At 39.6% G+C, this 24,317-nt stretch overlaps 1 protein-coding gene across 1 annotated transcript; it reads left to right on the forward strand.

Annotated features, from left to right (window-relative positions):
• The first annotated feature begins 6,131 nt into the window (after nt 1-6,131).
• LOC122564968 (bone morphogenetic protein 2) lies at nt 6,132-11,076 on the forward strand. The gene is made up of 4 exons (XM_043720535.1): nt 6,132-6,505; nt 7,931-8,531; nt 9,191-9,286; nt 9,365-11,076. The coding sequence occupies exons 1-4, from the start codon at nt 6,229-6,231 to the stop codon at nt 9,480-9,482; spliced, it is 1,092 nt and encodes a 363-aa protein (XP_043576470.1). The 5' UTR covers nt 6,132-6,228; the 3' UTR covers nt 9,483-11,076.
• Nucleotides 11,077-24,317: the final 13,241 nt, after the last annotated feature.

Here is a 24,317-nt window from a genome sequence, read left to right on the forward strand (position 1 = left end):
CAGGCTAATGGTTCTGGCGAAATGGATTTGATTCCCATCATGGCAGATGGTGAAGTTTAAATTTTACAAAAGTCTAGCCTAATGATGACCATCAGCCTACTGCTGTTTGTTGTAAATATCCATCTGGTTCACTAATGTCCTTTGGGGAAGGAAATCTACTATCCTTACCTGGTCTGACCTACATGTAACTCCAAATCCACAGCATTCACTCTTAACATAATAAGGAATGGGCATTAAATGCTGGTATAGCCATCAAGGCCCACATCCACTAACAAATAAGTTTTAAGAAGCCCTTTAGCAATATTACATATCATCCAATTCTTCTGAATTCCAGTGAGTATGTGTCAGCCGATTCAATTCCTCTTCATAAGAGAACTCTTCATTCCAGGTATCAATCCATCAAACATTTTTTTGGCCTAGGGAAAATATGGCCTTTCTTTGGTAAGGAAACCATAATTGCAGCATGTTCCGGATATGAACTCACCCAGTAACTGGAGTAAGATTTATTTCCTCTTATATTCCAAATCCTTTGTGACACATGAGAATGTATCACATAACCTCTAAATTGCTGTACCTCTGTGATACTCAGGTTGCTCTGAACGCAAAGAATAGTCTGCTTTGTCATAATTCTGATCAATGTGGATAAATTCAGAATTCGTCAGATGGTACTCAACCTGCCTTGTTGTTGCCCACTCATTGAATCAAACCTACATGTCCCTTTTACCCTTACTCTTTCTTTTATGTCCATTAACCAATTTTCAATTCATAATACTAAGTTATTGCTAATGCTATCAGATGTAAATTTGTATAAATACATCTTGTGTGGCACCTTACTTAAAGTTTTTTAAAAATCTAAATCTGCAGGTTCCCCCTTTTCTACCATACTGTTATATAAACCTTGTCGATGCTACTGATTCATTATGGTTTTCTAAATATCTTGTAATCACATCTTTAATAATAGTTTCCTCGAGAGTTTGCATCAGGTGCTCTGGTTTCCTCCCACAGTGCAGGTGAGGTGGATCGACCGTGGTAAATTGTCCATGGTATGTAAGGATGTGTAGGTTAGGTGGATTAGCCATGGGAAATTTAGAGTGAGGGGGTGGGTCTGGTTGGGATGCTCTTCAGAGTGTTGTTGTGGACATGATGGGCTGAACAGCTTACTTCCATGTTGTAGGGAATCTATGAAATCCAAGAATTCAGACAATCTGTTTCAGTGAACCTGTTGCCTCTTAAACCCATTAAATTCTCAAAAACTATTTCCTCATCTATATTCATTTGCTGGACCCTTGAGATACTCCTCTTCCTGGAGGTAATGAGAGAGATGGACAGAAAGGGGTGAGGTTCCCTCCAGAGCTATCATGAGCAATTGTTTCTCCTTCTTGTCAAATAGCTGGGTGTTTTGGCCTTGGGGAGATCTCACTCCCTTCTCATTACTTCACCAATTAAGTGCCGGGCATGTCCAATGTGAACCTTCTTGACTTGCCAGCAATTAAGGCCCTTAAGTGGCCAATTATCAGCCACTTAAGCATTTCATTGCACCATCTCAATGATCACATTTATTACTTTTATTGCCCATCCCTAGTTGCCCTTGAGGAGGTGATGGTGAGTTGCCATTTTGAGCTGCTGTTGTCCATGTGGCGTAGTTGACTCACATTGCTCTTCAGGAAGAAATTCCAGCATTTTGGCCCAATGACACAGAAGGAATGGTGATATTTCCAAATCAGAATGGTGGTAGCTTGGAGGGGAACTTGCAAGTGGTAGTTTTCCCACGTATGTTCTGCCCTTGACTGCTAGATAGAAGTGATCATGGGTTTGGAAGGGGCTTTCTGAGGATCCTTGGAAAATCTCTGCAGCGCACCTTGTAGGTACTACACAGTGCAGCTGAGCGTCAGGGGTGGAGGGAGTGGATGTTTTTTGATGCGGTGTCAATCAAGAGGGCTCCTTTGCCCTAATGGTGTCAAGCTTCTTGAGTCTTGTTCAAGCTGCACTCATCCAGACAAGCGGGGAATATTCCATTGTACCTACGGAAAGCGACTGGCCCAGGTGAAGTCCCCAGCTGTGCACTCAGGTCCTGTGCAGACCAGCCGGCTGGAGTATTCGCAGACATCTTTAACCTCTCCTTACTATGATCTGAAGACTCCACTTTCTTTGAGAAGGCCACTATCACCCCAGTGCCAAAGAAAAGTCAGGCAGCGTGCCTCAATGACTACCATCCAGTGGCTCTGACCTCCTTAAGCATGAAGTGCTTTGAGAGGTTAGGCATGCCTCACATCAACTCCAGCCCATCAAATTGCCTTGATATTTTGCAATTCGCCTACCAGGTCTACAGCAGACGCCAACTCTATGGCCCTAAGCTCATCCCTGAAACATCTGGATAACGTGTCAGGCTCCTGCTTATTGACTACAGTTCCACCATCAACATCATAATATCAAACCAAATCATCTCTAAATTTCAAGATCTAGGTATTGGCTTCCCCCTCTGTAACTGGATCCTTGACTTCCTGACCCATAGACCGAAATCAGTAAGAATAGGCGACAACACTTCCTCCACCATAATCTTCAATACCGAGGTCCCACATGCACTCATGATTGTACGGCCAAATTCCACCCCATCTTCATTTACAAGTTTGCTGATGACACCACCATTGTAGGTTGAATCTCAAACAATGACAAAACCGAATATAGGAAAAGAGGTTAAGTGCTTAGGGCATGCAATGAAGTCAACTACCTCTCCATCAACATCAGCAAAATGAAGGAGTTGTTCATAGACTTCAGGAAGTGGAGTGGAGCGCACACCCCTGTCTGTATTATTGGTGCTGAGGTGGAGATAGTCAAGAGCATCAAGTTCCGTGGGTGTCATGGTCCACCCATATTGGTACAATGGTCAAGAAAACACAACAACCTCTTTACTTTCTCAGGAGTCTAAGGAAATTCAGCATGTCCATAAAGACATCTTACCAATTTTTATAGATGCACCATAGAAAGTAATGTATCTGGATGCATCACAGCTTGGTTTGGCAACTGCTTTTCCCAAGATCACAAGGAATTACAGAGAGTCATGAACACAGCCCAGTCCATTACACAAACCTGCCTTCCATCCTCTCACTTCATCTATACTTCCCACTGCCTCAGGAAAGCAACCAACATAACCAATTACCCCTCCCACCCCGGGTATACTCTCTTCCACCTTCTTCCATCAGGCAGAAGATATGAAAGTTTGAATACACATACGAATAGATTCAAGAACAGCTTATTCGCCACTGTGATCAGACTTTTAACTGGATCTCTTAAATTTTAATTCTGGTCTCTCTCTCTCTCTCTCTGCACCTTCTCTGTGGCTGTAACATTGTACTCTGCACTCTATTCTGCCATCCTGATGCACTTTTTATGGTATGATCTACCATATAGCATGCAAAACAACACTTTTCATTGTATCTCAGTACATGTGACAATAAATCAATAAATTAATCCATCAGAATATAAATCTTCTATAGTACAGTATTTCTAATACAATTCAGCAGGTCCACAATGAGTCTTACCAATTATTATAGGGGCACCATAGAAGGTATCCTATCTGGATGCATCACAGCTTGGTATGGCAACTGCTCTGCCCAAGACTGCAAGAAATTACAGAGTTGTGAACACTGCCCAGTCTATAATGGAAGCCAACCTTCCATCCATTGTCTCCATCTATACTTCTCACTGCCTCGGGAAAGCAGTAAACATAATCATAGATCCCTCCCATCCAAGCAGAAGAGACAAAGGTTTGAAAGCACACACCAACAGATTCAAGAACTGCTTCTTCCCCGCTATCATCAGACTTTTGAATGGAACTCTCATATAACCTTTCTCTGCACCTTCTCTGAGGCTGTAACACTGTATTCTGCATTCTGTTCTATTACTATGATCTGCCTGTACAGCACCCAAAACAATATTTTTCATTGTATCTTGGTAAATGTGACAATAAAATTGAATCAAATCAAATTGCTCTTGACTTGTGCCTTGTAGATGGTGGAAAGGCTTTGGGGAGTCAGATGGGAAGTTACTTGATGCAGTATTTCTAGCCTCTGACCTGCTCTTGTAGCCTCTGTATTTATTTGGTAATTTCAGTTGTGTTTCTGGTCAATGGTAACCTCTACGATTTTGATAGTGGAGATTTCAATGATGGAAACAATATTGAATGTCATGGGGCAGTGGTTAGACTGTCTCTTACTGAGTATGGTCATTGCCTGGCATTTATCTGGCTTGAATACTACTCACGACTTTTTTACCCAAGCCTTGCATTTGACCATGGACTGCTTCAGAATGTGAACAGACATGAATGGTGCCGAATAATGTGCAAGCATCGGTTCCCCACTTCTGACCTTATAATGGAGGGAAGGTCATTGATGAAGTAGCTGAAGATGGATGAGCCCAGGACACTAGTCCCTGAGGAACTGCTGCAAGATGTCCTGCTGCTGAGATGACTGACCTCCAACAACCACAACCATCTTCCTATGGGCCAGGTATGACTCCAATCAGTGGAGAGATTGTCCCTGATACCCATTGATTCCAGTTTTGCTAGGGTTCCTTGATGTCACACTCAGGTCAAACGTGGCCTTGGTGTCAAGGGCTATTACTTTCTCCTCCCCTCTGCAATTCAGCATCTTTTGTCCATGTTTGAACCAAAGCTGTAATGAGGTCAGGGGCTGAATGGCCCTGGTGGTACCCAAACTGAGCATCTTTGAGCAGGTTATTGCTGAGTAGGTGTTGCTTAATAGCATTGTTATTGACACCTTCCATCACCTTACTGATGGCAACACCTTTTGTTGCCCACTATTGGACAATGATTTGTGTGTATTTTGTATCTCTAAAGGTACATATATATTTCAAACTATGCGATTCTTTTAAAGAAGTGCTAGTCATGTTTGTCGACCATATCTTTCAAACGCATTTCCCAAAAGACTTCAGTCAATAAAATCAATTTTACCAACACAGTATAATTTTTAGTTTTAAGGCCTTGGATGTGGTTTGAAAAATTTGACAACAAACTTTGATAACCACAATAACACTAAGCACTATGTTGGCACAATCCTTTGAATACATACACTCTCTCTCTCTCCCCCTCACACACATACATATACAGTGTAAGTCTATGGGGTAAATTTGTATTTGCAGATACATTCTATTTTGTTCAAAAAATCACACAATCTGTAGACAGTCAGTCAATGTAACATTTTATAAATTCTTACTTTGGAATTAGAACCAGTCTGACTCAAGGTTAGGATACAGACAGACTCTAACAGCACACCTTTAATGTATTGTCTGAGCTGAGATGTCACCTTTTTTTCATAAAAGTTTAAGTTATCTTGGGACTGTGACTTGAAAGAAGTAATGGGATTTGCATATTAATCAATCAAAACCTGCATCCCCATACTAAGTGTTTAAAGACTTAACAGCAATCTAGGTTTGATATTTTACTATAAATTCTATGTTATGTTCCTACCCCACTAGCTACCTTACAAAGGAGCAGCACTCAGAAAGCTTGTATTTTCAAATAAATCTATTGGACAATAACCTGTGTGATTTTCAACTTTATCTCAGAGGGGATTTGAATTTCATCTTGGCAAAATTCTAGTCTGGAAGCTGTGAGCACAGGCCTGTGCTTCAACACAAAATGGGATGGAAGAAAAATTAGGGAGGAAATCATAGAAACTTAAAGCACAGAATGAGGCCATTCATCCTACTTTGCCTTTGAATTCATTGTCCAATTTGACCTATTACCCAATTCTTTACACATGACCCTGGAAGTGACCCAAAGTTAGGCAATGATAAAGCCTTTGGCATACATCTTGAAGCAGCCCATCTGTCCAATTTCAATCCGAATGGGATGTGACCCACAGAGATCAAAGAAAAATAATATTTTTGAAAAAGTAAATCAAGCTGGAAAGTACTTGGAGTGCTAATAGATCACCCAGCAGTAAAGCTTTTGCGGTGTCCAGTGGGTTACTGCACTCCAAACATATTTCCCAGTCTCTGGAGGGTTCACTGCAGATTTCCTGCTGTTTCATAATGCTACTAATGAGTTTCAAAACCTGCCAAACGTTTCAAGAATTTGCAATTAATTAACAACAGTTTCCTGGCTGGAGTTCATCATTACTCCCACCCCTCCTCTTCCTCTAGGATCAGGGCACACATCGCACTCGGCCAAGGGTGTGCTGTGAAGGGAAAACTGAGCTTAGAAACAGAATGCCAATGGGACCGTTCAACTTTCTCTCTGGAGCTTTGTTGTTCGTCTGCTTCTTGGCGTCAGACGTAACAAATTCCTATGCAGACAACCATGAAATACAGCAACCATTCAGTAAAGCCATTTTGGAAATGTTACATATAAACACACTTACATTTCCACGACGTACCAAGCTTCACCCTTACATGAGACTGATCTATCAGCAACTCAGCTCATCAGAAACCAAGGACTCCACTACCACTGAGGGAACTCTGGTGCAAAGCTTCCGCAGTATCAAAGGTACGGTGTATTATAATTTAATTGTTTATACAGTTTGTAAGGCTCAATACTTTCATAAAACCTATTCTTAGCTGTAAATTCTTGCTTTGCCTGGTTATTTGCTGTAAATGACTGAGCATATGTCCAGCTATACCCACACAAGGAAGAAAGGAAAAAATTGACTTTAAGAATTTATTGCAAATTACTGGTGGATTTATTTTTAAGCAGAAATATGACTTTCATTGGTTGGATGCATAATACATTAAAAACATCTGATGGCATCCTCAGTAAGTGGAAGATTAAAATATTTCTTGAAAAATGGTCCAGATCCTTTATTGATGTCACACAAGAAGCAAAATAGGCGATTATCAATCATAATATCATCAATGAAGAAACATTGACTTGAATCCTCAAAGGTTTCCAAAAAACCTAAAATCCTACTCAAGTATCAGAGTTCAATGTCTTATTTAAAATCACCCTCAACAATGCACATTCCCTCCACACTGCATCAAACGATTAGCATAGATTATATCATTATTATTTTGACTTCTGAAATAAGACTGTTACAACTGTAATAATATTGCTACACTGTTAATCTGGAGACTCAGGTAAATGTCCTGGGAACCTGGTTCCACCCCCATGGCAGACAGTGTTTGAATTCATTAGTATTTGAATTCGGTAAAAATCTGGAATTATGTATCGACATGAAACCATTGTTGAGTTTTGGAAAAATACATCTGACACGCTAACACCCTTTAGGGAAGGAAATTGCTACCTTGCCTGCTCTGACCTACATGTAACTCCAGACCCACAGCAATGGTTTTAACTACTCTCTGGGCAATTAGGGATGGGCAATAAATGTTGGCCAAACCAGTGACTTCCACATCTCGTGAATGAGTGAAAAATAAACGGTGGGCAAATTCTCCAACATCAGACTGTACTCAAAAAACCAGTACAAAAGAAACCCAAAATCATTGTGGTTGTTTTGCCACAGAGCATAATGATAGACCAGAGCATCAATCGTGAAATGGAGAAGTAAGCTCAATAAGTTAAAACAGAAATTAGAATATACAGCAAAATATCTAAAAAAGCAATCCCGACTCAGGTAAAGCAGTAGCAAAGAGACTGAAAAGTTTGATCAAAGCACAAAAATACTTCAATCTCGTGAATTTGATATTTGATCTTGTTTCTCCTTTCTACAATTATCTATTGATGCATCAGAAATCTCTACTGATGGGAGAGGACTAAAAAGGTCAATTCAATACAAACGTTCCATCGCTAACCCTATCACAGCAATTACTTTAATTTAAATAGCACCTGCAATGTACTGAAGCATTAGAACCGGTGGGATATTGGAAATGTAGCAAACGAAATCTTTGATAAAGGAATCAAACACACCTCATACTGATTGATAAATTTAACTAATTTTGCTTATGTTTACTTCAGTTCCTGAATATGACAATCCAGGATGGATATGGTTCAACATTTCCAAACTCAAGCCCTCCATGGTGGCAGCAGAGTTGGTGCTATTGCGAAGAACTCTCCATCCGAAGTCTCTGACGGTTAATGTAACCGTACATAATATTGGTTTGGAAGGGAAAAACCTCACCATCAGTGATCCACTTGACAAGAAGATTTTGAATCTGAGTGAGCTGCCATCTTCTGGATATGACACATTTAATGTTTCCACCATCCTGAGACAGTGGACATTGGATGTGATAGGATTTCAGTTCCAGTTTACTGATGACAGTGGGAGTCTGGTATTACACGATGCTCTGACTCAAAGCCTCTACTGCCTTGACACAAACTCTCAGGATGAGCCACTACTTGTTGCCTATAGGTTGGCACTGTCAGAAAGGAGGAAGGCAGCAAAGCCATTTGGCAGCAGAAACAACCAGCGGAGCTCCAGGGAGAACAGGTGGAAATTCCCACGTAGCAGGGATATTTCTGGGGAGTGCAAAATGCACCCACTGTACGTGAACTTACAGTCTTTGAAGTTAAATAACTGGATCTTGGAACCACGGGGTTTCTATGCTAATGCTTGCAGGTGAGTCCTAAATCAGTGCTGACTCTGGTTTGGTCTGAGTTGGCATTTTAGGAGGGAATAAACAAGTTTCTAATTCTGTCTTTTCTTCCCCATTTCCTTGCATTCTACTCTCCCTCCCATTACCATTCCCACTCATCATTCGTCACTTTGAACTATAAAGTCATGAACTGTGATTTATTCATGTTCTGCATGTTTTTATTATATTTTACAGATGCAGGAAACAACTTCAGTTAATTTGCACAGAGGTCCCACAAATAGAAATAAGGAAATCCAGATAATCAATTTCAGTGATGACTGATGTGAAATGAATAGATTTTGCAATTGTATTATCAAACCATTTCTAACTAGCTGAGAGGTTAGATGGGGTCATGGTTTAATATCTGATCTAACGTGCAGCACACCTTCAGTCCTAATATTATGTGCTCAAATCCCTGTTGTGAGAGTGATCCCAGAACCTTTACCTGAAGGCTGGAGTGTCATTACTAAGAAACCACTCTGAAAAACAGTGAACACACTTAAATCCAGTTTCAGTGCAACAAGTAAATCTGCATGACAGGAATGCATTTTTGAAAACTACTGCAACTTTTTTAATGACCCACATGCATAAAGTAGAATGGTTACCTATGCATCTAAATCTGCATTTTGTATTGCTTCCCTAGAGGTTATTGCTCTGAATTAATCACTGAGAAGGAGGACATAGTCACAATAAGTCCTGCATGGAGAACAGTGATGCAAAACATAACGAAAAATCAAAGGTAAGTTCTGCATTCTGTTGTTGTCTCACTTTTTTTTTAATGAAAGTCCATTACTTATTCCCATTTCTTTTCCCATAGGTGGCACTGTACCCCGGAAAAATATTCTTCAGTTAGTTTAATGCACGTAACAGAGTCTGGTGATATTTTTATTGAGAGGATAAAAGAGATGAGTATTGAGAGTTGTGCATGCAAATAAGATTTAATTCAGAGCGAAATGCTTAATTTTCCCTACATTATCCAAACGCTGTGCTTTCACATTTCAGATACAAGTCATAACGCAAGAAAAACTGTAGGATTAACCAATGAATAGATTTCAGGAGGCATTTGGCACAATACTCATACTATTTGCATTATACCTTTATAATTGACCACTTAGCTCACTGAATCTAATCTGCTGGTAGGTGGTATATAAACTGCTTATAAGTGTGCTTGCTCCTGTTCTCTACACAAGGCTCCTCAAGGCCTTAAGTACAATTACATTCTTCGATTCACACCTGTACATATTAGATTATCATATACGGCTCTCTAATATAGTTTCCAACACCTCTCTCTGCACATGCTCATGGTAGACCGGCGTCGGTTTCCTTACAAAGAGTTTTATGGTCAATTACATCATGAATTACATGATTCCATCGCATTGCAGTTGCAAAGATTTGCTGATTTTAAGTGAGTTTTTATCTTGAGCTGAATTCTATGTTCCTCTGTTGGTGGGCTTTAAGGCAGGAAACACATAAATCAAGTGGTTTTCCATCTCCAATCTGTCTGAAATTTTAAGGTGATGCACGAGCCATCAGGTAACACATTTGACCTTGGGTCCATTAATCCCCTTGGGAGGTTGAGGGGAGGGGAGAGAGATGGTATATCTCTTTCATAGGTCTTCAAGGCCCATTGGAAGGACCCTCCATGGACTCCTTTAACACTACCCTTTCCAGACATCAAACCCAGCCAATCATTCCCCTCGCTGAGATCTCCACCCAACAACTTACTTCAGATCATTAATATTGGAGAGCACCTGTATTGGCAACTGTGGCCAGCCTCAGTGGGACTGCTGGGTTACTGAGCCCCTGGTCACCTGATGGGTCAGCAGCTCACTAAGGCAGAATTTCTTCCCATGAATGGGAAGTAGATTTCACTTCAAAGTAATTAACACTGCCCACAGCATGGCGCCCCATAAAATTCAGCATATCTCAACTCGCAATTTGATTTATCCCTTCAACTTAACACTACACATGACATTTCAGGGCTAGAGAGTACTCCCTTGCTCTGTCTTTCTTCTCTCCTGTTTTCTAAATTTCTTGATGAAGTTAATCTTTTAAATTTCCACGAAATTCCTCAACATATTGGATGACTTTCCCCATCACCTGGGTTTCTCAAATAAAGCTGTGCTGTAACATAACATTCATAATTAGAATATACCCTCCCGATTTCATCTCCGTCAACTTCCCAAAGGTTGATAGGTTGTAGACCCGCCAATCACTCACACAATCTCAAGTCCCCACAATACAATTACTCCACATTGTATTTAATGGATTATTCTTCTTATGATGAAGTGTACCTTAATCAACTTTTCCACATAATTAGGCAGAATTGTTCTCAAATTGTGAAGTTTAATGAGCTTCATAATCCAAGAAAAAGCTATGACTCCGTAATATTTTAGTATTTCACAGCTATGGAGTTTGCTGAAATAACACCCTCATTATATAGCTTTACTAACACCATGTAAAGTTATCTGTTGTTCACTGAAGATGTGTATGAACTGTACTAAATTCAATAAAGGTCCTTTTCACAAACCATTGCATTTGAACTTCCATTCAGTTGTCAGAGGCAATAGAAAAATATTTACAGCACAGGAGGAGGCCATTAGGCCTACTTTAATTCCATGACATCTGAAAAAGAGTAATCCAGTCTTACTCCAATTTTCAATTTCAGATCTGTTGCCCTGTAGACTGGATCAAAATCCTGTAACTCCTTAATGAACTATGACAGTAATGTGACCAAATGAACCGTAGCTCACTATCACTTTACTACCTTCTAAAATGGCCTAACAAGTTATCCAGCTCAAAGACAATTAGGAATAGATACTAAATGCTAAAGTCCTAAATATCAATTCAAAAAAAAACATCCATTACTCACAATATCAAAGCAAATCAAAGTCCTTAAAGATGCCTGATTTGCTAAAAAAAAACTTTCCTTCCGATTCTATTTGATCAATTCTCTCAAGGAAATGAAGGATCAGCTAGAAAAGTGGCCTTTGTACATTTATAGTGCAGGACAATGAATCCCAGTGGCCTGAAGCTCAATCCTGAGAAAGCCAAGGAGTAAAAAATGTCAACGGGATGATTGAGTGAAACCATACAGATGAAGGTGGACCTGGATTGAATTTACTGGTCTGGGTTTATCTCCTGTAGAGCAGGAGTGTGGAATGCCACAATTGACTTTACCATCCTTGGGTTAGGATAGGAAGCTAAGCCTGGGTCTAACTTGTAACTGCTTTCCAGCAACCCCTGTTACAAATAGATGACTATAAATAGTTCAGGTTGGAGGTGAGAATAATATTCACCTGAGTTACCTCTCATAGTTGAACATAGCATGTCCAAACCTTTACTCGGGTTCATAAATCAGTTAGGGCGCATGAAACTATGGCACAAAAAGCAAAAAGAAAATAAATGGCTTTTATACTGTTGTGATTGTAATAAGGTCAGCCAGGTGGATATCACTGAATTTGAGTTCCATGATTGTGAATGTTAACATGGTCCAATCAGGAAGCCCTGGCTGACTGATAAGAACAGGAGCATTCTATTTTGATTTAATCCCTGCCCTGCCCTTCACTGTTTGATCACACAGCATTACCCTTTGATGTGAAAGGCACTGCTTGTCACTGGCCACTCAGGTGTTTCCTTTCTTCCTGGTGGTGGAAATTTAAATAAAGATTTGTGCACCTTGTGTCTTTCATTGTGTCTCACACCTACACACACACACAACATGGGTGCTGGGGAAAAAATAAGCACTAATGTAGTTAAGCGGGAGTGTGGGGGTAATCGAAGAGAAAAAGAAAAAAGAAAAAAAAGAACAGGAGCTTCATGAGTTCTGTTCACTTGAGGAATCGGCTCTGTGCTAGTGGTCTTAATGTCATGTATTATTAACGTGTAAATAAAAGGTGACTTGTTGACTGGATACAGCCTTCATGGAGTTATTTCATATCGAATCTCAGTACTGCCTTTTGCAATCTAAAGCCAATTAAGTACTTTTGAAATCTAATCATTGTAGTCGTGCAGCAAGTGTGGCAGTCAATTTGCACACCAGGTCTCACAAGCAGCAACTACATACTGAATAGATCATATCGTTTTGGATGTTAGTTGAGGAAATACTGCTGCTTAAGTCATAAGAGTCATAGAGGTGTACAGCACAGAAACAGATCCTTCGGTCCAACTCTTCCATGCCAACCAGATATCCTAACCTAATCTAGTCCCTTTTGCTTCTCTTCTTCAATCTACAGACACGTGACCTTTAACATCCACCTGGTAAGATGGCACTTCAGTCACTCTGTCAGTACTGTCGGTAGTAATGTCAGCCTTAATTGCATGATCAATTGTTTCAGTGGGATTTGATTCCATGACTCCACTCAAATTAGTCAGGACTATGAATATGACCCACAGTTGACACTTTGGAGTTAGGGCTGTCAGGATTGTGAGAAGGAAAATGGGGGGAAATTGACAGGAAAGAAGGCGAATGAAGAGAATAGATGACCAAAATAAACCGGGATGAGATATTCAGTGCACTGTATCTCAGAATTAAAAGAACTTTTGGCAAAAGATGGAGAAAGACAAATCAGTTTGCCACTTACATTCAAATAGTTTCTTCATAGAATCTGCATGACTATTATAAATGAGATCATTTATAAAGTGATTTCTTCAATAGATACTTAAGAACTTAATTTTAACTCCTTGCAAGTGGAGTCGCAGGTAGACAGGATAGTGAAAGCGGCGTTTGGTATGCTTTCCTTTATTGGTCAGAACATTGAGTTAGGAGTTGGGAGGTCATGTTGCGGCTGTACAGGACATTAGTTAGGCCACTTTTGGAACACTGAATTCAATTCTGGTCTCCCTCCTATAGGAAAATGTTGTTAAACATAAAAGGGTGCAGAAAAAGATTTATAAGAATGTTGCCAGTATTTGAGGGTTTGAGCTATAAGGAGAGGCTGAATAGTCTGAGGTTGTTTTCCCTGGAGTGTCGGAGGCTGAGTGGTGACTTAATAGAGCTTTATAAAATCATGAGGGGCATGGATAGGATGATTAGCCCAGGTCTTTCTTGTAGGTTGAGGGAGTCCAGAACTGGAGGACATAGGTTTAAGGTGAGACAGGAAAGATTTAAAAGGGGCCTAAGGGGCAACTTTTTCACACAGAGAGGGGTGCAATGAATAGAATGAGCTGCCAAAGAAAGTGGTGGAGGCTGGTACAATTATAACATTTAAAAGGCATCTGGATGGGTAGGTGAATAGGAAGGGTTTAGAGAGATATGGCAAATGGGACTGGATTAATCTAGGAAACCTGGTTGGCATGGATAAGTTTGAACAATGCATCTGCTTCCATGCTGTACATCTCTATGACTCTATAACTCATCTCAGCACGTGTCCTGAAGTCTGCCCATGGTGAATACTGGGTGAGTTGACATGGTAGGTCGAGGAGAAAATGACAAATTAGTGGGATGTATGGATTGTCATTAAGTTGGCCCAGGCAACAGTGAGCTGAAAGGATGTTTTATATTTGTCTTCATATCTTAGACAAAGTACCAGCACTCTAAGGCCCACCTCTGGGACCAAGCCTCTACCCTAATTTTGGATTTGCCTTCAATGACTCCTAAGAAACCTGCAGTTCCAAGGCACTTTCACCTGGGTCATGTCAACGGAGCAAGCAATTTTATGCTCCTGATCCAAAGCAAATATTGACATTTTTCTTTGTATTTCATAAGTTATAAAAGGCTACTGCAGTGATCTAATTGTGATATCTCAGAATATTGGAAGATTTGATAGGATAGAGGAACTATATTGTCTAAAAGGTGAGACCAATTCAGAGATCAAATGAGAACTAGGGCTTTCTGTTTTGAACAATTGCTTCTTAATATCACCTTTCCTGAAGGACTATAGTTCCCCTTGACTGTTCATTGCATGCCAAAAATGACAAGCTGCTTAGCTGTACATCTGCAATAAAAGAAGGTGAGGTAAGGCAAGGTAGAGATGCTGTGAGTATCCAAGTAGGCACAAAGTTCTAAGTAAATGAGCTAAGAGCCGTGAATACAGTCTGTCCCATGGGTATCTCCGTCCCCACACTTAGTGGCCCGGCAGCAACATTGCAATGTAAAACATTAGTCAACTGCGTGTTGCAGTATTGAACTGTTCTATGACTCTATGACTACATCCGACAATGTGGTGATACTGTGCTTTGAAAATTCCAGCCTCCCTGGATGGAGGCTGCAAGCAGGCAACGCCAATGGAATGTGTGTTGAGATATTGGGGAATGTTGGCCAAGACAGAAGCCTGGAGAGGAGGCTGGTGAACTGCAGCTGCCAGATGCCCATCACACTTCCAGTTGGGAATTATCACCATCTCATTTCTCTCTGCTGCCTTGGAAAATGACAAAAAGTATATAAGGAGTAATTACTTAATAGTGAGATGTTTCATGCATATAAATAAACCTCTCATTGCACACTAGCAAGCTGCTCATCTCGCCATCAAAACCTTGGTAAAAAATCAGATTTTTGTTCCCTCAACATCTCTTTTGATTCCACATTCTCACGGTAAATTCCCAACTGATTCATATCATTCAGGGCCGGGGAGGATTCAGCCCTCAGACTTTGCTGTGACCAGTCAAGGAATGGGACAGAGAAAGGAATCAGTTTACTCTTCCGAAGTGGATCGTAACGCACAATCCAGCAATAATCGTCATTAGCGAAACAATCATCCTTTACCAATTAATTGGTAACAGACCAAAGCAGGGCAAGGAAAATCTCAATGCATTTAGAATTCAACAATTAATCATCTGTAGAACACAATACAAGCACACTTGTTTGAAAGGCATTGTTCTGTTGGTATTACTCCGATTGTTTCTGACTGTGCAAATTGACATAATTCACATGAAAGTGTTTTGCTGTTTGCAATATGAAAATTGCACATTTGCATGAAATCGTTCATTTTACTTTAACATCAAATATCGCAGGTTCTTCTAATTTAATTTGTCTGAGTCTCTCTGTTAATGTGCTTTGCAAGGGATAATTATACATTTTTGTTATAGAGAGCTATATCATCACATGAATATGCATTTAATCAGATTCCTCAAGACTTCATACTAACAGTAGAATAAATGTCTGTAGAATAAACTAATCAAACAAGCAAAATTAACAGAGTTCAGTAGTAAAGCCCGTTATATGCTTTATCTTTCCAATCGTGTGATTTGAACTGCTTTTTTAAATTTCAATTTGAAATAAGTTCCAAAATATCTTTGGCTAAATGGGACAAACCCACAGCAGAAATTCTGTTCCAAACTTTGCAATCCAAAAGGAAGGCTGATGGGAAAGACGCAGTTTAAGTCAGTCTTCAAACACTTGATTAAAACATAGTTTATTCCGAACTTTGTTCTGTTGCAAAATATGCTGTATGCAAAGTAGATATAAAAAACTGACATCCCACTTAGATGATCTGAGAGAAAAAAAATTGAATGCAATTTCAATTTTTTCTGAGTTAAAGCTCAAGAGGTCAAAACTGCTATTCTCTTACTAATGTGTCTCAGAGTATCAGGAATACAGGTTGAAATAGAGATTTTATATATCTAAAATACGGATATGCTTCCCAACTACTTCTGCACTCTGTTTCCTCCCTTGCCCAATTTCTCCACTTTGCTCACTCAATCTTCCAACTATGTGATTTATTGTCTTTAAATCCAGTGTCTTCAGGAGCAGGCAGGTAGGTAAAGGTAGACTGAAGAGTCTAGATCTGGGGGAGAATAGTCTAGTAATTAGTTGATTAGGGATAGTCAACATGATTTTGTGAAGGGTAGGTCATACCTCACAAGCCTTATGAGTTCTTTGAGGAGGTGACCAAACAGGTGGATGAGGATAAAGCAGCTGATGTGGTGCATATGGATTTCAGTAAGGCATTTGATAAGGTTCCCCATGGTAGACTATAGCACAAAATACGGAGGCCTGGGATTGAGGGTGATTTAGTGGTTTGAATCAGAGACTGGTTAGCTGAAAGAAGACAGAGGGTGGTGGTTGATGGAAAATGTTCATCCTGGAGTTCAGTTACTCGTGATGTACCGCAAAGAATTGTTTTGGGTCCATTGTTGCAGAATACTGGGCTAATGGTAGTGTAGATGAACAGAGAGACCTTGGTGTCCATGTACATAGATCCCTGAAAGCTACCACCTAGGTTGATAGGGTTGTTAAGAAGGCATACAGTGTGCTAGCTTTTAATAGTAGAGGAATTGAGTTTCTGAACCATGAGGTCATGCTCCAGCTGTACAAAACTCTGGTGCAGCTGCACTTGGAGTATTGTGTACAGTTCTGGTCACAGCATTATAGGAAGGATGTGGAAGCATTGGAAAGGGTTCAGAGCAGATTTACTAGGATGTTACCTGGTATGTAAGGAAGATCTTATGAGGAAAGGCTGAGGGACATGAGGACGTTTTCGTTAGAGAGAAGGTTGAGAGGTGACTTAATTGAGACATATAAGATAATCAGAGGGTTAGATAGGGTGGGCAGTGAGAGCCTTTTTCCTCAGATTGTGATGGCGAGCACGAGGGGACATAGCTTTAAATTATGGGGTGATAGATATAGGACAGATGTTAGAGGTAGTTTCTTTACTCAGAGAGTAGTAGGGGCATGGAACGCACTGCCTGTGACAGTAGTAGACTCGCCAACTTTAAGGGCATTTAAATGATAATTGGATAGACATACAGACGAAAATGGAATAGTGTAGGTTAGATAGGCTCAGATTGGTTTCACAGTCAGTGGATCATCGAGGGCCGAATGGCCTATATTGTGCTGCAATGTTAAAAAAAAAATTAGGGCCCTACTGTTCAGAAGAGATGTGAGGAAAGACTCCTACAAAGTATGGTAGAGATTTGAAACTCTCTTCTACGAATTGTAGTTGATGCCAGATCAGTTGTTAAATTTAAATCCTGTTTATACAATGTTTTGTTCAGCAAATGTATTAAAGGATATGGGCCAAAGGCAGGCATATGGAGTTAGGCCACAGATCAGCCACGATATCGTTGAATGGCAAAAAAGGATTGAGGGGTTGAATGGCCTACATCTGTTCCCATGTTCTAATGCTTGCTTTCATAGCTACCATATGTCAAACCCCCACCCCAACCCCCTACCCCACCAGTGCAGGATCTCCAATTCTCCTCAAGTCAAGATAAACAAAATAATTGAGTCTTGGTCTCATTGTTACAACTCAAAGGAAAAAAAACATCCATTATATTGAAGCTAATTTTACATTTCAAACCAAGGTTAGGAAGATATGTTTTATGGTAATATTTCCCCACAGTTGCAGAAACAGCAGGCGTATAAAACAGGAACAGGAGTCATCTGGCTGGAAGCTCTGACACAAAGGTGTAATAAGACTTGAATGCAATCAGCTGAGACAATTCAGAATCATCTCTCCTGTAGATCATGGGAAAGGATACGACAAAGTTACTTGGATCAATACTACTGACTAGCATTACCCAATGGCAAAATAAATTAGCTTATAAATCAAGTAAAGTTGATTCTAACAGCGTGGATAAAAATGGTCATAATAAATCACGTGATTTTCTAGTTAAGCTAGAAGGCTTAGTGCACAACACTGAAATTGGCTGAGTTAGACAGAATGCAGTGTAAATAATACATGGTTTGGAACTGTTATGTAACTAATGTACCGTCTTTCAAAATAAAAACAAATTCCATGTCACTAACAGAATTTTTTATTGTAAACATTGTAAGAGACAACTTAAAATTGGAACAAAAATGATTTTTTGTTTGGTTTCATTAATAGTTTTAAGGAATAAATACAAATACCATCAATGCAAACAAATTACTGTATAAACATTCCAACAAATAATAAGAACATAATGCATCAGGTAATATACATACTGAATAAAATGGGGGAATTTCAATCTGCTGTTTAAAAAAAATACATAAATGCTGCATCTAAGATGAGTACTCTTCATCAATATTACCTATCATTATAATTACTCATTCGTAATATGAAGCAACACATACCACAGAATAGGCTATGAACATATATTATGACCAATATATAAATATATAGCATTGATATGTGCATCTCCCAAAATACAGTTCCCAAACAATTGTGCCCAATGTTCCTCTCTTTTAGAGCTATTATAAGAAAACATATGTTAATTGGACAAAATAAATAGTATATAACTGCAGCTTCAAAATGCACTCCCTGCATTTCTGTTTTAATATACCAAGATTCATGGAATGTTGTAGTTTATCATCAAAATGTACTTCAACTTCTGTTGACATTCAGAAAGCAAATAATGAATTCTCACATCATATTTCATTCAGGATTAAAATCACAAGTATAATTACAGTTATGATTTGACCCAACATAAAATATATAAAAATATTTCAAAGAAAATGCTCTGGTAATTAAATCAAACACCATCATGATAGATTTATCTTTCCTTAATAGCAGCATTTACGCATTGACTGAATGGAGTACAGTTTTCTGTTATCAGGATAGAATTCTTTTACAGGACATCTTGAATGAAATGGTCACGGTGGAGTCCCAAAGGTGGACTCCCATGTCAATTCACCCTTTCATGAAATCACAGCAATATGACAATAGTCTTAGAAATGCCTTGACTGTACAGCTATAGTGTTTTTGTGAAGATCAGCAATCAAATAAATAATGTGCTGCAAAGGAAAAGAGCAAGGAGAAGATCTAAGAACTCCTTAATTCCAAATAAGTACCACACAAAAATCAGTTTCCTCACATTAATGTGAGCTAAAGTCCTATAAAAACGAAAAGTTAGGACTGGACTTGAATGATAGCCAGCTACCATTCGTAAAGAAAGGGATAGTCTTAATAAATATTCTACCAAAAAGTAGGGTTACTAGCAATTAATGTCATTTCTTGATCTGTAATTGATTTATTGGAAAATAAATCATGAATTCCACTAAAATCTCTCGAATATAAACGTTCTGTATTATATTGCAGTCCCCAGTGATAATCTTGAGTCAGTTAAGAAAATTGAGTTTTAATACTTGACCTATCTTCTATCCCTATGTGTATCCCATTATCAGCTCCTTTAGGCTTGCATCATTCCATTTGCCATTAAATGACTCCTGTCACCCCCATCATAACAGATCGCTTGCTTCTGCACTTTCCTAGGACACATTTTCCCTGACCCTGTACTGACTTAAAGGTTGTTCATTGCTATAATCTTCCAGTTCACAAGAAAGGCCATCAAAATGAATTAAGCATTTTATTGTGAAGAGGAATGCATTTAACAATAAGCATCAGTTTATTTGTATATCAGTTCTAAACTTCTCATTTCTCTATTGAAAGAGGTTGTCACCCAGAAGTCTTGCATTAAAAACATAATTTGGAAATGCCGATGTTGAACTGGGATGGACAAAGCTTAAAAATTACACAACACCAGGTTATAGTCCAACAGGTTTATTTGGAAGCACTAGCTTTCGGAGTGCTGCTCCTTCATCACCACTTAATGAAGGAGCAGAGCTCCGAAAGCTAGTGCTTCCAAATAAACCTGTTGGACAATAATCTGGTGTTGTGCGATTTTTAACATTAAAAACATACCTTGCTGAACAAGGAAATTAGTTGTCAATGGCTTTAATTAAAACACTGCCCAAGGGAAATGTATTTCAAGTTACCCAACACCATTTAGTTTTCTGGTGGGAGTTTAAAAACAGGTTCTACTGTAACATTCTGCAAAACGAACAAGTTGTAATAAAATACTTCCTGAGCTGCAACAGGACTGGATTTAACAAGTGGGCCATAACAGACGTCCTGTGTTAGCCTCCCAATGGCAGGATAATCTCCCCCCATTAAGTTGGAGGGTGGAAGAGGCTAACACGGTACTCCTTGCCACCAGCAGTACAGTATTAATTTGATCCATTAATGATGGAGCTGATACCCACTAGCCCTGAACCCATTACACTTTAGTAGTGACTTAGTTTAAATGGAGGCCCACATGGCTTTCCTGTGCCTTAGGAGGCTGCCCACCAAACCTTGCTGGCTTTGCCAGTGGCCTCACATGCCAGGGTCCCATGGTCAATCTCTGCCTACTCAAGGGATCTGGCATTGGAAATGGGAAAGGCCAGTGAAAGACACCTTCCCCCAGCCTCTCACCTTGTCTGTAATAGAATAGAATCAACAGAATCCCTACAAGGTGAAAGCAGGCCATTTAGCCCACACCGACCCTCCACACAGCAATCCATCCAAACCTACTCTATCCCCACAATCCTGCATTTCCTGTGGCTAATCCACCTAGCTGCACATCCCTGGACACTATGGGCAATTTAGCATAACCAATCCGCCAAACCTACACATCCTTGGACTGTGGGAGGAAACCCATGTCGACAACATACAAATTCCACACAGACAGGTGACCAAAGGTGGAATTGAACCCGGGTCCCCGGTGCTGTGAGATAGTAGTGCTAATGACTGTGCCGCCCCTGCCCACCCTGCAACCCACTTCATGATCACCTCGAATTTGGCCTGGGGTGCTTCTCAATCCTGGGCCGCTGATGGGTGCATTGCAGCCAAGAGTCATAGCTGATATCAATGAGACGTTGTCAGTCTCAGATTGGCCAGCAACTGTAAGTGAATGGGACTTCCATCTCCACGGAATGGCGGGGGAGGGTCCCACTGTGGGCACTTAAATGTTCAAAGTGCCCTAGATTCCATAGGCCTTCCCGAAGCAATGGATGCGCATTCTCCACCAGTTCTCTGACTGGTTAGCGAGACTTCCAGCAAGCTAACACACATCCTATCCAGCTACAAGAAGGTTTAATGGCAGTTCTCACTGGGACCAACTAAATTATGGCTCAAATACAAATGGAAAATGCTGGAAAAACCAAGCAGCTCTGTAAGTATCTGGGGAAACAGAAACAGAGTTTACATTTCAGGTTGGTGGCCCTTCATTTTATTTCTAATTTTCAGCATTTTGTATTTTTTACTTAGATTTTGGCTCCTTTTGTTTCCGGTCTTGAAAATGCAAGCAATTAATGCAAATTTTTGGTTCACAGCTATGTCATAAACAGTGGGCCAAACTGAAACCACTCGACCTCAATACAACCTAAACCTCTAAATCATGCAACTCCAAATGTCTGCTTTTCAAATTATGTCAATATTTTGAAAGATCACTCTTATCACTCCATTCTAAACCACTGAGAACCAATGAGGGCAAAAACTCCAATTCTGTTACCTAGACCAGAGTTTTAACCACGTTCTGAGGTGTAGAAAATGAAAATATCCACACCAATTGGAGTTGAGTTTTGACTATGAACTGAGTTTACTAAATCATAAATTCCAATTTTAAAAGAAAATACGAAAGAGTTTTTAAACAAAAATATATTTATACAGTGCATTTAATGTAATAATACATCCAAAAGGTGCCTTACAGGAGCATTACAGAACAAAATTGGATACTAAACTGAATTAAAAAAAATTAGGTCTGATGACTATTAACTTGGTAAAAAAAAGGCAGGATTTTATGGGTGGTCTTAAAAGAGGAGAAAGAAAAACATAGAAACAGAGAGGCTTATGGGGGGAATTTCAGAGCTTAGGGACCATTGATGGAATGATACTTTGGAATGCACAAGACGCTTAAATTCAAAGGGCACAGAAGTCAATGGGGATTGTAAGGCAAGAGGAGCTTACAGAGATATGGATGAGCAATGCCATGGAGGGATTTGAAACAAAGGGGTGAATCTTATCAAGATGTTGAGGGTGTCCCCTATATGCTAGAGAACCAGCAAGAGACCCACACTGCCTCTTTATGGGAAAGCTTGTCAATCAGGCCTCTCCCTGGAATCTGGACCAGAGCTGCACAAATCTTGCCAACCGAGAGCTGGTGGCTAATTACAGGCCAGCAACTCTTACTCTCAGCAGAACCGCTGGGGAGGCTGTTGCACTGCACAAGGAGAAGTTTCAGAGTCCCAGGACTGAGAAGAGGCCCAAACCACAGGCAGATAACATCAGGAAGGGTACCAGTTGCTGGGAGAGGGGAGCAGATGGGAGTTGGAAACAAGGATGGGAAAAGTGGCTCTCAGAAGCCTTCCAATATTGAGTTCTTTGTACAGATACCAAGTGTCTTTGATCTAGGGAACACCCTCACCCCCAAAGTTGGCAAGTTGGCTGCATCGTTTTAGCTGCTATGACGACAGCTGATTTCAAAATAGTGCTGGCAAATTGGGATCCTTAGGTGGTCATTATTTTGCCAATGTGAGGGATTAATTGGCAGAGGGGTCCAAAAGTCAACTGTGGGCCTTTTTGCTTAATTGCATATCCTTTCTGTCTTAAAACAAGCTGCCAGAGAGAGCTGAAGATTCTGCACACGGATAGAATTTTAAAATTGAGACGCTGCTTAAACAGGGTTCAGTGTAGATCAGTGAGCATAGGTCAGATGGTGAACAGGACTTGGTACAATTTAAGAAATAACTTAAATACCTTTGTCATCTTAATAAATCTATCGTACTGAAACCTAACTCGCACGCCCTGAATAAAATGGAGGTCCCAAAATGTTTTTGGACAATTAAATTTATCAGCTTTATCTCGGGAATTCAATTCAATTTTCAATATGAAGGTACTGGCCAAATTTACTAAGATGAATAGAGTAAATTATAACCTTGGTTCATATTGGTGACTTGGTTCTTCCTATGCATAACCAGAGAAATGCAGTGACATACAACAATGGTAGAGACAAAGAAGACATAGTGAATTGCACTTAAATCGAAGACAATTTGTAGAAGCAGGAATACTGGATAAAAACCCAGGGAAAAAGATATAAAATAATGCCAATTCCATAATTATTCTATTAATTTATGTGCTAATTGGAGTTTATTAGTTATTGTATCAATTGCACCCATATATAGATTTTGATCCTGGATCTTGCTATGGTTTTGAGTTAACGTATTACAGCAGGGGTGATCAAAGCTTTTAACTTCATTAGTCACACATAGATGTGTTGCACTGTGGAGCTTCATGGGCTAACTGATTTGTATGCATCTTTAACCAAGAACAATAGTTCTCAGTGACCTGATTTAGAATTTATTTGACAATAAAGCAACAGAACAAGATAGAGATTTAAAAAATCTCCAGTACCACAGTATTAAACACTTAAGTGGAGAAATATGACCAAATTACTGGGATTGGAAACCTGGATTGCTCAAGTGAGTGAACTACACACACATACTCAGTTACTTGGGTCTTGTGTTTTCAGTCTTGGATTGTTCATTCTTAGTTAGAGTTGACATAAAGTCATTGATCAGTCCATAATAAGTGCTGCGCAATGTACAGTAAATCTATTACCGCAAGCTCATGCGCACCAATGTATTCCAATTACAATTTACTTTTTCAGTAACTAATAATTCCAGGATAATGCTGAGAAAATGCACATGTAGTAAGGCTTTACTGCAATAAAAACAGAAAATGCTGGATATATATAACAAGTCCACCAGTAGTAAATAAAGGTACTATTTTCAATGGTGAGTCTCTATTCCAATGAAAGGTTCCAGCTGAATATCAATTTATTTTCAGATCATAAAAAAGAAATCGAGCATTCATATTTTCTGCTTTTATTTCAGATTCTTTTTAAACAATTGCAAGTTTTTTTTTAATCCTTCCATTCAAGTTGCAAGATATTCAGTTCTATGTTCATGTGAACGCTTAAAGCAATGTTTAATTTTTTTTTAAATGAACTGCCTGAATCAATATCTAACTTTATTGCACCAGCATTTCCTGCCCACATTCAAGTAAAAACAAAGGTTGTAAATGTGATTTTGA

Source organism: Chiloscyllium plagiosum, chromosome 2 (genome assembly GCF_004010195.1).
Source record: "Chiloscyllium plagiosum isolate BGI_BamShark_2017 chromosome 2, ASM401019v2, whole genome shotgun sequence".
In the NCBI taxonomy this organism is placed as follows: Eukaryota; Metazoa; Chordata; class Chondrichthyes; order Orectolobiformes; family Hemiscylliidae; genus Chiloscyllium; species Chiloscyllium plagiosum.

What these genes read in the sequence shown, in the direction of transcription:
- LOC122564968 (XM_043720535.1), top strand. Translation starts at nt 6,229, where the DNA reads ATGCCAATGGGACCGTTCAACTTTCTCTCTGGAGCTTTGTTGTTCGTC. An exon ending in AAGCTTCCGCAGTATCAAAG is followed by an intron (nt 6,506 to 7,930) that starts GTACGGTGTATT and finishes TGTTTACTTCAG; the next exon opens with TTCCTGAATATGACAATCCA. An exon ending in TTCTATGCTAATGCTTGCAG is followed by an intron (nt 8,532 to 9,190) that starts GTGAGTCCTAAA and finishes TTGCTTCCCTAG; the next exon opens with AGGTTATTGCTCTGAATTAA.